At 38.4% G+C, this 14,662-nt stretch overlaps 1 protein-coding gene across 25 annotated transcripts in view; it reads left to right on the top strand.

Moving 5' to 3' along the window:
• Positions 1 to 14,662, top strand: part of ABI3BP (ABI family member 3 binding protein) — a 463,829-nt gene that overhangs the window by 379,379 nt on the left and 69,788 nt on the right. For 24 of the 25 annotated variants that reach the window (XM_056556215.1, XM_056556223.1, XM_056556219.1 and 21 more), the window contains 4 exons: positions 864 to 953; positions 2,423 to 2,512; positions 4,559 to 4,669; positions 9,304 to 9,372. In XM_056556215.1, the coding sequence (XP_056412190.1) occupies positions 864 to 953; positions 2,423 to 2,512; positions 4,559 to 4,669; positions 9,304 to 9,372 (360 nt within the window). The remainder of the gene's footprint in view (positions 1 to 863; positions 954 to 2,422; positions 2,513 to 4,558; positions 4,670 to 9,303; positions 9,373 to 14,662) is intronic. The other variant, XM_056556227.1, reaches the window with a different exon arrangement.

A 14,662-nucleotide genomic window follows, 5' to 3' on the forward strand; every position in this document is an offset into this window, starting at 1 on the left:
ACAGCTGAACAATTTTGGGTAAAGAATACATTGTTTTACTCAGGATCACCAAAACTAACCACCTGCTTATACAGGTTAGTGGGGTTGGTCCATATGTCAGTTTCCCTCAAACTCTTACTACCCTAAACCACCAGGAATACTGGAATCAACCCCTCACTGTCCACGATAATTAATTATACTGACAACAACCACTTCCCTGCCCTAGACCACCAAGAATCCATATATTAATCACGTCACTACCCTAGAATAACTAGGATCCTTAGATAAACCCCTTTACTGCCTTTGGCCATCAAAGATATGAGAAGTAACCCCCTCTTTGTCCCAAACCACTATCTATACTGATGGTATCTTGTTCACTTCCCTAGATATCCCAGAAATACTGACATTGACATCATTACTGCCCTAGACCATCAGTAATATTGACATCAACCCAGTAATGCTGGCACTAATACCTTTACTGCCATAGACCACAGGCATACAGAGCCCTTCACTACCCTAGACTACAAGGGATACAGACATTATTTTAAATTGGAATAACTTAATTAGCAATTAAATATCAACACAGACAGGGCACTGTATGTTAATATTTATTTGATGCAGTTCTGTATTTCCAAGCATAGAGGCAGATATGTTGCCTGTATCCACTAGAGCTCTGTGATATTACTATAAAAACAGTTTAAAAAACAAAAATACCGCAAATGGTAGGAGTAAACAATCAGTTAGAAATGCTGGAGCAAGCAATAAAAAAAAAAAATATTTTTCATGCTGCACCTACTAAGCACATAGATCCAAAGAGAAATTACAGTAACTTATATGAATAACACCAGGATACATTTAATTTAGTATTTTGTTTCCCCCTTAAGTATCATCACCACCTCTTCCACCTGTAAGGCCAACCTACATACGTAGAAGAATTCAACCAAGCAATGTCACAGGAAGACCAGGGGTTTCAGGTATAGTGTACAGTTTTTATGCTACTGCCATGTACAGTTTAAAGTAGTGTAGTCTGTGTGCTTTTATTGACTTATAAACACTCTTTGGCAAAGCCTATATCTGTCAGACAATATGTGTTTCTAGTAGAACATTGCTCAGAGCATTACACTGCATCTGCCGACTTGCCTTTTTATCATAGTGTATTCTGGTGTTATCTCATCCCCAGGAAAGCAAAAGGTGATTCGCTAGGCCAAGCCATGCTCTTCTATTGCTTTGTGATCCAGTTCTTACATGTCTATTGTGGGTGCTATCAGCAGTGGAGAGGAATCAACATAGGCATTGTGACTGGTCTCTGGGTACTAACCTCTATATACAACAAGCTACGATGCATGTGTGCTCTGACATATTTGTATTATAGCTAATGTTTTTTTTCGCAATTTTGACTAAAGTAGCTTTTTTGTGAGCTTGAACCAGATGGATTAGCTTTCATCCCCCAGGAGCCTTGGGCACCTGTAACCCTTTTACTGGTTAAGCTCTTGTCCTTGGGTGTAATTTTGGTAGGTACTAACCACTGCATACTGGGAATACTCTACAAGATCTGCCGTTTTGGAGATGCTTTAAACCAGTCATGTAGCCATCATGATTTGGCCCTGTCAAAGTGACTTAGATGCTTACATTTTCCCATTTTTACAGCTTTCAACACATTATTGTGAAGGACAGACTGTTCCCTTGTTGTGTAATATATTACCCCTTAACAGAAGCCATTGTCCTTAGATAATCAGTGGTATTCATTCGACTTGTTTTAATTTATGGCTGATTGGGTTATACCAGTAGTGTTTTATCACAATTATAAAGTAACATGATAATGTAAAAAATGAGAAATTTGTTAGTAAAGATGAGCAAACTTTTTAAAAGTATGTTTGGCCAGTCTCGGTGGACCAGCCACTGATTAATGCTTTGCTCAGCTTGCTTTGGAATTCTATAGGGTTTGTGAAGGCTTTCTTGGGACAGTATCTCTCTCTCTCTCTTTCTCTTTCTTTCTCTCTTTTTCTCTCTTTTTCTCTTTCTCTTTTCTCCTTTCTCCAAAATGGCAGCTGCAATGTAGTGCATGGGGTTTCTTTCACACATTCTTTCACACATTCCTATGCTGTGTCCTATTGACTTGGAAGTTGTATGACTCATAAATGCAAGCAATGATTGGATAATCTGGGGTCCAGTGATCTTCCTGATAGCTGCTGTAGTGATCTCTGTGTTCCTAATACTTCCTCCTTCCATTTAGGCACCAAAATGCTGTCTGTTCCTAATATCTTCTGCTTTTATTACTGCCTCTGCCAGGTTCACACAAGCTGAACCTGGCAATGTTTGAAATTTCGGAGAGCTGCTTTGACCCCAATGGTCAGAGCGAGACCAGGTTCTCCGGGCTGAGTTTGTTCATCCCATTGTGTTAATATCTTTGGTTATAGTAATTTTATTTTCCTTATCCTTTCAGTATCTTCACCACCACATCTTCCTGTTAAACCAACAACTATACGTAGGAAGCCTCCAAGTGCCAATGAAACAGGCAGACCAGGAAATCAAGGTAAAGTAATAAACACATCAAATGTGTGAGACTTACAGAGGACGCAAACTATGTATTATATTTTCTAAAATGTTATTTGAATGAAGCTGCACTCTAATATATTTTCAATGTTCCCAAGTCCTTTACATTCCACCAAGGGCTATGCAGAACATCTCTGTAATCTATTAATAAATGATGGTTTACGTAAGAGGGGTATATGTGTACAAAATCTATAATGCACATTGATGGGCATCTAAATGTGTGGTTTCTGAAGCTGCACAGTGGGCCTGAAGGTAAGAGGGTAAGACTGGGAACCTCTGATTATAACTCCGATCCAGGACTAGGGCACCAAACCCAGCAAACGGGTAACTAGGGTATCACACTACATGACTTATGTTAGGGAAATTCACCATAACTGGTCAAGACCAGTATATGGAGGGTTAACTTTGTTAATTTATTCCAATAGATTCCCCTTAGGGAAATCCAATAAGACCCTTGTTTCCCATATACTTCTTTTTTATATGTAAAATCCCCATAAGCTTTATTAATTTTCCACACAGTTTAAAAACCAATAGTGCTGTATACCCTTATTGCTGGCTTACTTGCAAATAGAAACTGAGTGTGCCTGCAGTTCACACTCTGTTATTACTGAGTAACAGCACTATTCTTAGTTAAAATTATCCTACACTGCCCCCCCCCCCCCCCCGCCCCTACATGTTTGACCACAAAGTAGCTTTATTAAGAGGTGTCGGCCACCTCTTGATAAAGCTACTTTGTAGCGAAACATGTCGAGGGGGGCAGAGTAGGAACATTTTTAACTAAGAATAGTGCTGTTACTCAGTAATTACAGAGGTTTTTAAACTGTGTAGAAAATTAATAAAGCTTATGGGAATTTTACATACAAAAAAAGAAGTATATGGGAAACTAGGGTCTTATTGGATTTCCCTGAGTTGAATTTATTGGAATAAATTATGTTAGGGAAATTAGCACAGAGTTGAAAGTTCTACAAGGAATAGGATTTTTGATTTTGAGGGATAGGAATGGCCTCACATACTTTTCTTTAACAGGGGTCCACTGCTGTGGGTATTCACCTCAATGTGCTTTTACATTACAGGCACACACATCACAACACTTTCAATATTTAAGCAATATATAAGAATTGGATTCTAACCAGAAAGCTAACTAAAGTAATTCTGGAGATGCTGTATTAACAAAGAAAAAGACAATTAAAGACCTCAGCTAAGCCATCTGTCAGTTTATCCTCCAAGATTTAGTGTAAGTGAAATCCTTCCTAAGTCCCCAAAAAGATAGATACAATAGTTACAACACCCTGTAAGAAGCACAGCAAAGTAAGGCAGAATCCAAAGACTTTGCTGTTGCTACATTCACCACAGTAAATGATGTGATTCAGCTTCCCGCAAAGTAATTAAAATGTTCTCCTAAGTTAGCAGTGAAAACTCTGTTTACAATTCAGATTGTAGAAATGTTGTGAATGCTTCAAGATGACTTGGACTATGATATATATATTTTTCTGTGCACATCTATAAATTCCCATTAAATTATTTTGTCACATCCATTCCCACTCAACTTTATTTTCTAAATAGGTTCTCCCTCTATAGCAGAAAGGTTATACATTTTAAGATACAGACTGCCATCTTCCAGCTTAGTATAAAGATTTCCTTACTATGTATGGTCTGTGTCACTAATAGTGGTAGACAAAGTAACACAGAGATTTCACAATTTATGTAACTGGAAATATTTGCTAGTGAATACAGCGTAGAATTAGCTATTATTCATTTTATTAATTTGTTTATTTTTATTGATTGAAGACAGTGATGCCAGATAGGTTTACATTTTGATTTTTTTCATGAAATAAACTAACCCATTCAGTGTCTAGTGTTTCCCACATTTTGAATTTTTATAGTCAGGTCTTCTACATAAAATCTGGACCATAGCAGTTGTACTGCTCACTTTCCTTTCTAGCAATTGTTTGGCACATAGAGTTACCTGTTTACTATAGAGAAATATATTTTTGATGTCTTAACAAGTACCTGTTTCTTTAACAAGGGGGTATTCTGATACCACGTGCTTCTTCAGCTACCAAGCCTGAGTGTGCAGTTGCATGTATAAAGTCACCAACGAAGCAGCCAACTTTACCTGCTCAAGAGGAAGATTTGGGTATGACGGAGAGCTCTGTGTCACCCCAGGCTGTTAAAGTGGACCTTTCATCTTCATATACTTTTATACTGGCGATTTGTCCGCTTACTTTTAAATCACAATAGAGATTATGCCTCAGTCTCATGCACTGTAAATATTGCAGAATACGTGTCTGTCCTCTTACTTTACTATTTGGCGAATTTATTATGAAGGAGGCAAACAAAAATAGGACACGTCATTTTTCATATATGTTAGAATGAAACATTTTTTGGTGACAGGTCCACTTTAATACACGCTTTATACACGTCTTAGCTTTAGGGTTGCCACCTTTTGAAAAGTTGCAAAGAGTATAATCAAAAAATGAGAACCAGGACAGTGTTAAAGGTGTTATCCAGGAAAAAATGTTTTTACAAATATCAACTGGCTCCAGAAAGTTAAACAGATTTGTAAATTACTTCTATTAAAAAATCTTATTGCTTTCAGTACTTATGAGCTTCTGAAGTTGAGTAGTTATTTTCTGTTTAAGTTCTCTCTGATGACACGTGTCTCGGGAACCGCCCAGTTTAGAAGAGGTTTACTATGGGGATTTGCTTCTAAACTGGGCGGTTCCCGAGACACGTGTCATCAGAGAGAACTTAAACAGAAAAGAACAACTAAACTTCAGAAGCTCATAGGTACTGAAAGGATTAAGATTTTTTAATAGAAGTAATTTATAAATCTGTTTATCTTTCTGGAGCCAGTTGATATTTAAAAAAAAGTTTTTTCCTGGATACCCCTTTAAACCAACCACTTTAGTATTTGTAACCTAGAACTGTACTATGCAGATTTATTCCGCAGCTGAAACACAAACAAGGGATTTACAGCTGAAAGTTCTACATCCCAAAGTATCACTGTCTGGGTTAAAACTGTAAAGGTGGCAACTCGGCACTGTCCATTTAATGTCCACGTTATAGCTTAAAGGAGTAGTGCAGTGAAAGATAACTTATCCTCTATCTAAAAAATAGGGGATAAGTTAAAGATTGCCGGTACCCCAAGCCCCCCCCTCCCAGTCTGCTGGAAGCGGCCGCTCTGACCCCCCCAGGAAGCAGTGGCCGACATGCCCCCTTCCGGACCCCCCGCCATCTCCTGAATGGGGCCCTGGCAGTCTACTCGAAGGGGCATGCCGACCCTCCTTTGGATAAGGGATAAGTTATCTTTCACTACAGAACTCCTCTAAGGTAAGAGTAAAATATGGTGCAAGATGTTAGAGTTCCTGAGTTCCTAGGCCTTACATAAAAGCAGAAATACGCTTATTAGTGCAGGGAATTTGTGTTCAGGGCACTTGATAGGCAATAGTGATAATGTTTGCTTTGCTGAACTTAGGAGGCAAAACAATAGGCACCTGTTTTATAACATAGCTTATTCCAATGTCAATTAAGCAGGGACAGCTGCACTCATGTATGGAACCATATGCATGTATACTGTATAACTTAGTCCTATATTAATTATTAACTTCAATTGTGTTCACCCATCACATTACAGTGTTGTGTTGGCACATGACATGCATCAGGATGGGGCCTGATCTATATGAGTGTATAGACATTGGATGATGGAAATTTGGACATATGTATTAATATGTCATTAAATTATCCATATTTATGCCTATATTTATTTATGTCTTGTGTTTTTAGCTATGTGCTTTTGCTAGTGATATTTTCATCCATTTTTCAGCCATATCAATTTGAATCAAAAAGATATAAATGGAATTTATCATTGGTTCTACAGGTTTTTTTGGTGGTAAAAAGTCACAAATACTTAAAAATGGTATTCTGAACTAAAATTTCAGAAAATGTGTACTTGCAGAAAATAAAGGTGGACAGAAATCATTTGCTTACACCAACAAAAATTCCCCCTATAATGCTTATTTGGACAAATGTTGTACCAATGTGGGCTGCTAACTAAAAATACAGCTGATAAAATGAATGAGAATATTTATCCTGCATTCCTGATGTTCTAAATTTTGCAAAAATGCAAATATTTTTGAATTGAAAAATCAGCGTACGTTTGATAAAAAATGTTGGATAATTATGTAAAATGTAGTTAATAAAGAAAAGTTGTGGACTAGTTTTACAGACACAGGGAGGAATTGACTGTCTGTTCCCCATACTCTGAAATTTGTGCCAACTACAAACTGGCATTGATTTCTCCTGTAATATGCACCAGTTTATTGTGTAAATTATAGTAACTGTGTTAGGCTGCGGGAGGCCACATTCCTTCCTACTAAGCCTATGTGTATGTGCAGGTGGGGATTGGGACAACAATTGTGACTCTTGTACATCAGGAAACTGCTGTACAAGTCATAAAAAATGTCCTCCCATCAAGTACAGTCTAAATGAACAACCTTCTAGTTTAAGTAATTCATATATATTTCACCATCAAGTTTCAAACCATTATATTTTCATCAATAAGTAAGTAATGTTATGTGTGCATGGTCTGTACCACCCCTAATAGCTGCTTGTCACAAGTATCTTTGCTTTGTACATGTTAAGGTAAGTATAATGTGTGTCTTCATGTTGATCAGTCACAGTGAAAATGTATAATAAAGTAACCAATAAAAATTTATTTTACAGCCATGTAGGAACATGAATTATACATCTATACATGTTTACTGTATTATTGCTTTAAAGTTGTTTACTGCACACAAGGTTACTGCTCTCGCCTGTATTTCTAGGTATTGACTATAAATGTATCTGGAAAGACAGAAAATTAATATAGGCTTCACATTAAAATAACTTTCCTTTTCTAAAACTCTTAAATTAATATACTATTTAATGCCAAAGTTGCAGTGGTTCACACGAAAATACCAACAAAGTTTAAAAGGGTTATTCAGGAAAAGAAAAGCAGAGCTAATTACTTTCAAAAAATGCTCCCTGCCTGTCTCCAGGGTTTTGTCGCAACCAACTGAAGAACATTCTTTATTATGTCTTTATTATGCCAGAATACAACGCGTTTCAAGGCTAAAATGCCTCTTTATCAGGTATACAAACATGTTGTATTCTGGCATAATGAAAACATCATTGCTATCCACAAGAATCTTCTTCTGTTGGTAGCACCAAAACCCGGATTTCGGCCGAGGGACCTCCACGCCGTCACTGGGAAAGCAGCACCATTGTCTCAAATGCACTAATAGTAGTTGTGTCTGATACACAACAGAACAAGGTAAACCGTTCCCTGTAATGAACTTTGCACTACATTTTGCCTAAAATTCATTGGCGATACTACTCAATGGGGAGCTCGGCCTATTTTTACTTTCAGTATTGCATCCAGGTTGGGTGTAGTTCTGCAGCTCAGTTCCATTGAAGTGAATGAAGCCAAGTTGTAATACCACACACAACCTGGGGACAGACGTGGAGCTGTTTTTGAAAGAAATTAGCAGTTTTTTCTATTACTGGATAACCCCTTTAAAAAATACCAGCATATGGTGATCAAGTAACAGTTCTATGCATAATAGTAATCTAATACCAGTATTATACAATATCTAAATAATAGTTTAAAAAAGCACACAAGTTACAAATCTGGGGTGCATTGCCATCTTTTACATCCTTTTCAGTAAGCTAGCTGATGTCTCTTCTATGGTCAGTCCTGTATGAATGTCAATCCGGTAATATCATCTGGGGGTAGTGAAGTCATTTATGTAAACCGTAGGTCTGGACCATTCAGTTGCCCTGGAATTTTATGGAGCTGAATAGACTTGGATTTAGAATGATGTTTACTTTGTTATTTTTAGTATAGTAAACAAATCCCCTGCATTTCCTATGACTATAATTGAGTACACTACTTCCAAAACCACAGACGTGTCTCTGCAAAGGAAAAAAAATGAAATATTTGACTTTTTTGGCATAATAAGAAAGTGGCATAGGAATTTCTTTGATGCTGCCAAACAGTTTTCTGTTGGAGACATAAAAAGATACCTTTCAAAGGAATAAATTTATCTGGAAAGGTAAACTATGTATTCTCTTTAGTTTTCCAGTTTTATATTAGATCAGATAGTTTAAAACATTCTTAAGGTTCCGCAAAACATTTTGGTGCAGGAATAAAAATAAAACAATCATTCAAAGAAATAGCAACATTAAAGAGATGGAAAACTTATGAAAAGGACATTCGCCATCTAGGCATGTGTTCATCCAGTAATAATAATGATCTCAGTCAGTTGGGTGTTTCTTCAGTTTGCCATTGGCAGGCTCACTACAGAAATGTTCTCCATTGAAGCCAGACTCTAATCTGGGGGAATAAAAACGGTATAATTATGAATACTTGTATGTATAAAAATTTACTAAAATTTGTACTAAAATGTCTGCTGTCTGGACATAGGTGGGAAACGTATAGCAATAGATATACACACTGTAATAAAAGAATATCCTGGGACTATTATGTGCATGACAAAAAGAAAACCCTTAAAACCACCACTGCCAGTGTTTATTTCGAAAACAAACAAAAGATATTTAAAAGTAGACGATAATATCAATGAACCAATGCTTGATAGAAACAATATCCAAGCAATCCCTTTACTCATAACTACTAGTAACCCAATTATTTTTCCTTATATTGTGAGCACAGCTTCCAAAAATGATTTTAATAATAGTAGATGTCCTAAATCTGTTTGTTTTTCCCCCTAGTGTATTCCACAGTTTTCAGTCCATCTCCAAAATCAGATATTGATGCTTTGGGCAAAACTAGATACACAGGTAAGAAATAATGTGCATGTCTAAAATATTGAAAATTTTTATTAAACTACAGTTAAATACTGATTACTTACAAGGAATTGGTCAGTTGTATATAAGACACTAGAAATCTGGAGCTAGAATGATATCCTCAGCAGGAGCTGAAAAGAACTATAGTGCATTTTCATTTTCCATTGAGAAAACCACGCATAGTATACTAAGTCAATAACATTTATTATCTCTGCCAAGTGATGAGAGGTCAGTCTTGTGGGATGCTCCTTGGTACCAAATACCACAACCGACTTTAAGAGGTCTTGCGGAGTTCATGCCTTGAGTAGTGACAATTGTGTTGCCAGCATAGGGCTAGGCAGGGGCGTTGTAAGGTCTCAAAAAGACCGCGGGCTAGAGCCCACATCCCTGCCCTGCCCCTAACCACACCCTCAAACACGCCCCTAACCACACCCAGCCTCCTTCTGTAATATTCTTCCACTACTGTGCACGACACACAGCACATACGCAACAACAATCCCCCCCCCCCCATATCATCTAGTTATCCTGTATCCTGTGGATAGGGGATCATTTTAATTTTTACGAATACCTCTAAGAGCAATAATGTTGTCAGACTGTCACCTGAGTTTAGGAGAACCTCCTATACTGGCAGACAGACACCACCAGTTGTTAAGCTACAACTCCCATCATGCCTGGAGAGCCTCTGACATTATGTTATTTGTAGTTTTATATCAGCTGGAGAACCACAGGTTGGGGTACATGAGACAATTAGGAGAACACACAATGATATCAGTGACCTGAGTGATGTTTTCTCTGTTGTCTTTCCTTTTCTTCATCTTGTCCAGACATCAGGACTTTTTCCAACTTTATCTTCTCTGCAGAGTCTGAAGCCCGGACATCATTGGTTCCTTAATTTTTCAGCAGATCCTCATCCTCTGCATGCACTATTTCTCCCGCTACTATCTCGTATCAAATAACGTGTGTTATGAATGACGGGCGATAACGGGTTGAAACGTGTATTAGAACAATCCCATAGACTATAATGGGATTTACTAACGTACGTTAGGGCTTTTCTAATGGCCATTTTACCCCGCAATCACCTGCGATTTTATAAACGGGTGTTATATAACGGGTCCTTTTCATAGTGTGAAAGGAGCCTTAGACTATCTAGGTAATGCAACATTTTCTCCTCTAGACAATCCTGACTAGAAAAATGCAATTTTGAATGGCACTCATAGCATTTTTGGCTACCAACAAGAAAGACATAAAGATATGTAGTAAAGTTCACAACATAAGTCAAGCATATGTAAGCATTTTGGTTATTTCTTGGCCCAGGCCAGGCACAGTCCTTAACCCCTTAAGGACCAAGGACGTACCGGTACGTCCTTGGTCCTGCTCTTCTGATATAACGCGGGGTTACACAGTAACCCCGCGTCATATCATGGCGGGCCCGGCGTCATAGTGAAGCCGGGACCCGCCTCTAATAGCACGCAGCGCCGATAAAAGTGAAAGTGAAAGTTCCCTGCTAGCTCAGTCGGGCTGTTCGGGATAGCCGCGGCTAATCGCGGAATCCCGAACAGCTGACAGGACAGCGGGAGGGCCCCTTCCTGCCTCCTCGCTGTCCGATCGCCGAATGACTGCTCAGTGCCTGAGATCCAGGCATGAGCAGTCATCCGGCAGAATCGTTGATCACTGGTTTCTTATGAGAAACCAGTGATCAACATAGAAGATCAGTGTGTGCAGTGTTATAGGTCCCTATGGGACCTATAACAGTGCAAAAAAAAAGTGAAAAAAAAAGTGAATAAAGATCATTTAACTCCTCCCCTATTAAAAGTTTGAATCACCCCCCTTTTCCAATAAAAAAAAAAAAAACACAGTGTAAATAAAAAATAAAAATAAACATATGTGGTATCACCGCATGCGGAAATGTCCGAATTATAAAAATATATCATTAATTAAACCGCTCGGTCAATGGCGTGCGCGCAAAAAAATTCCAAAGTCCAAAATAGTGCATTTTTGGTCACTTTTTATATAATTTAAAAATGAATAAAAAGTGATCAATAAGTTCTATCAATGCAAAAATGGTACCGTTAAAAACTTCAGATCACGGCGCAAAAAATGAGTGCTCATACCGCCCCATACACGGAAAAATAAAAAAGTTATAGGGGTCAGAAGATGACAATTTTAAACGTATTAATTTTCCTGCATGTAGTTATGATTTTTTCCAGAAGTCCGACAAAATCAAACCTATATAAGTAGGGTATCATTTTAATCGTATGGACCTACAGAATACATATCAGGTGTCATTTTTACCTAAAAATGTACTACGTAGAAACGGAAGCCCCCAAAAGTTACAAAACAGCGTATTTTTTTTCAATTTTGTCGCACAATGATTTTTTTCCCGCTTCACCATAGATTTTTGGGCAAAATGACTGACGTCATTACAAAGTAGAATTAGTGGCGCAAAAAATAAGCCATCATATGGATTTTTAGGTGTAAATTTGAAAGAGTTATGATTTTTTAAAGGCAAGGAGCAAAAAACGAAAATGCAAAAACTGAAAAACCTCCGGTCCTTAAGGGGTTAAATATTGCAGAACTTAAAACTTAAGCATATTCCAGTCCTGAGGCATTGATGCCGAATGTCCTACACAGGTTCGTAGAGGGTAATAATAACAGGAACTGAATAACTTAGGCTCTTTCACCAAAATGGGTGGTAAACGGAAACAAAACAAGAAAGGCACATGAAGGGGTGAGCGTTATGTCTCACTTTCCTTCACCATAGCATGAACTTCAATATGGTGGAGGTTGGGGCTCCCACTCAGGTGGGCAACCTTCTTTTTCTTTCTTCATTAGTTGACGTGGTGGACAAGGGGCCTCAGACGGTATCACAATGCTCTGGATCCAGGAGACCCTTGACAATTGTGAGCCAGAAATGTGGGGCTTCAAGGTGACCACCACCTGTGTGGATGTGGTACCCGTTGTTGAGGCTGCAGCTGCTGGGGCTGCTACTCCTTCTTTCCTCACAAGACGAATCTGATGGGTGAAGTCATGATGCAGGCTTTATAGCAGGCTCCCCCAAAATGCCTGCCAGCCGGAAGTACGTCACCCGTGCAGCCTCTTCAGCTGTCCCCTGTGCAACAAGGGGGCAGTCCTTTGAGTTCCACTTAAGCTTCGGCATAGCAACTTGGTTCCTGCGCCCAGGGGTGGGGTGTTTCGTCTGGCAGCAATTCTAAGCACGCTTTGTGCTTGCTGAGTTAACCCCTACTGGGGCGGACTTGAATCTGTAGCACAGCATGCGCTGCTTGCACATACCTGAAATGTTGAAATACACAATCTTTGGCAATCTTCACACGATATATGGCCATGTAAGTGATGGGTAAGTGCTGGTAGAAATAAAGCAAAATCCCGTACAATATTCTGGCACATAAACTGTCGCTCACTACGTGTGGTTTCTAAGACACAATTCAGACTAGGCACACTACTGTATCCTATTCGTGCATGTCAAAAAGGGTTGTGGCGTCAGTGCACGATGAGGGAATTATCCTGTTTGTGGTGCCAAAAAGGGATGTGGTGGCCACTGGGTGTTAGTAGACGTACCTGACCACTTTATGATGCCAGGGCACAGTTTATCCGATCCACGTTCTGAAGGTGGGAAGCAGTCTTCCTGGGCCAGACCCGATGAGCCAATAAACACACCCACGTCTTGTTACGGTTAACGGCTTTCACTGAGCTTGTGAAGTTGGTATAACACAAACAGCTGCCCTTAGTGTGAGAGTGCAGCGTACCCCTTGCAAGCCTTGTTGCCGTTCTGAGACTTGTGGTGCTTTTTACCGGACAGAATTGTCGAATTTGTGGTTCTGGTATTTAGGGTCCTTCCAAGTCACCGTAGACTATTCTGCAGGGGCATGAATCTTCCCCACAAATGACACTTGTAGGATGACCAGTAGTGAACTTGATACTGAAGTAGGCATCTGCTTAGAACACACGACACAGCACTCCTGAGCTTAGCTGTTGCTCAAGAGGCTGGATGAAACTAGACAGGCTAATGTCCAGTACTAGACTGACTAACTCCTCCTCTGTACCTCACTATACAGAGGGGTCCAGAGACTTTTGGGGTCTCATTAACTCACATTTTTAAAGGCACAGTAACATATTAAACTTACATACATGGGATCATAACAAAATCAATTTAAAGAAAAATATATTATTTTATATTATACTATTCACATCTATATATATATTTATATATTTATATATATATATATATATATATATATATATATATATATATATCTCAATGGTGGAGATTTATCAAGACCTGTCCAGAGGATAAGTTGCTGAGTTGCCCATAGCAACCAATCAGATCGCTCCTTTCCTTTCTCAGAGGCCTTTTCAAAAATGAAAGAAGTGATCTAATTGGTTGCTATGGGCAACTCAGCAACTTTCCTCTGGACAGGTTTTGATAAAAATTTTCCCCAATGTGTAGGTGTGTATGTATGTATGTATGTTCCAACATATCTTCAGACGTTTGGAAGTGATTTTGATAAAACTTGGTACACGTTACTTATATGTCAACAACAAACATAGGATAGGTCATTTAACCCTTACCCAACCCCCTTTTATAAGAGTCAGGGTTTTTATTTTAAGTGCCATATAAGTCTATATGAAATATACGTTATTGCCTAACTTCCAAACGGCTGGAAATAATTCGCTAATAGTCGGTCACATGTTACTTATATGTCTACTAAAATAAACAATAGTTAAGTAAACCCTAACCTACCCTCATTTGTGAGGGTCAGATTTTTGTTTAAAGTCGAATGCAAATCTATGGGAAATGTATGTTCCATACGGCTGGAGATATTTCAATAATACTTGGTCACATGTTACTTATATGTCAAATAAGAATAAATAATAGTTAAATTAAATAAAAAAGGGGGTGTGAGCAGAATTTTATGAACATTAGGAAATTGTAATGTTTCCTTTGTTTTTAATTAAATACCAGAAAAAAATATCTAGAAAGCCCCTCACCTGCAGAATAAGTTTCTATTGCATACCTACCATGCTTTGTGTAGAAGGCCAGTCACTTGTGCTAGTCCCATCTACAGACTCTCCTCTCTGTACATGTACAAATGCAGATTAATACATAGGCTCTGTGTATTAGTAATGGGTGACACCTTGGGGGAACATCATAGCTGTTTGTTGTTTTAATAACTAATCACTTGGTTTCATAAACATATACAGTCATGGCCGTAAAGGTTGGCACCCCTAAAATTTTTCATGAAAATGAAGTATTTCTCACAGAAAA

Source organism: Hyla sarda, chromosome 2 (genome assembly GCF_029499605.1).
Source record: "Hyla sarda isolate aHylSar1 chromosome 2, aHylSar1.hap1, whole genome shotgun sequence".
In the NCBI taxonomy this organism is placed as follows: Eukaryota; Metazoa; Chordata; class Amphibia; order Anura; family Hylidae; genus Hyla; species Hyla sarda.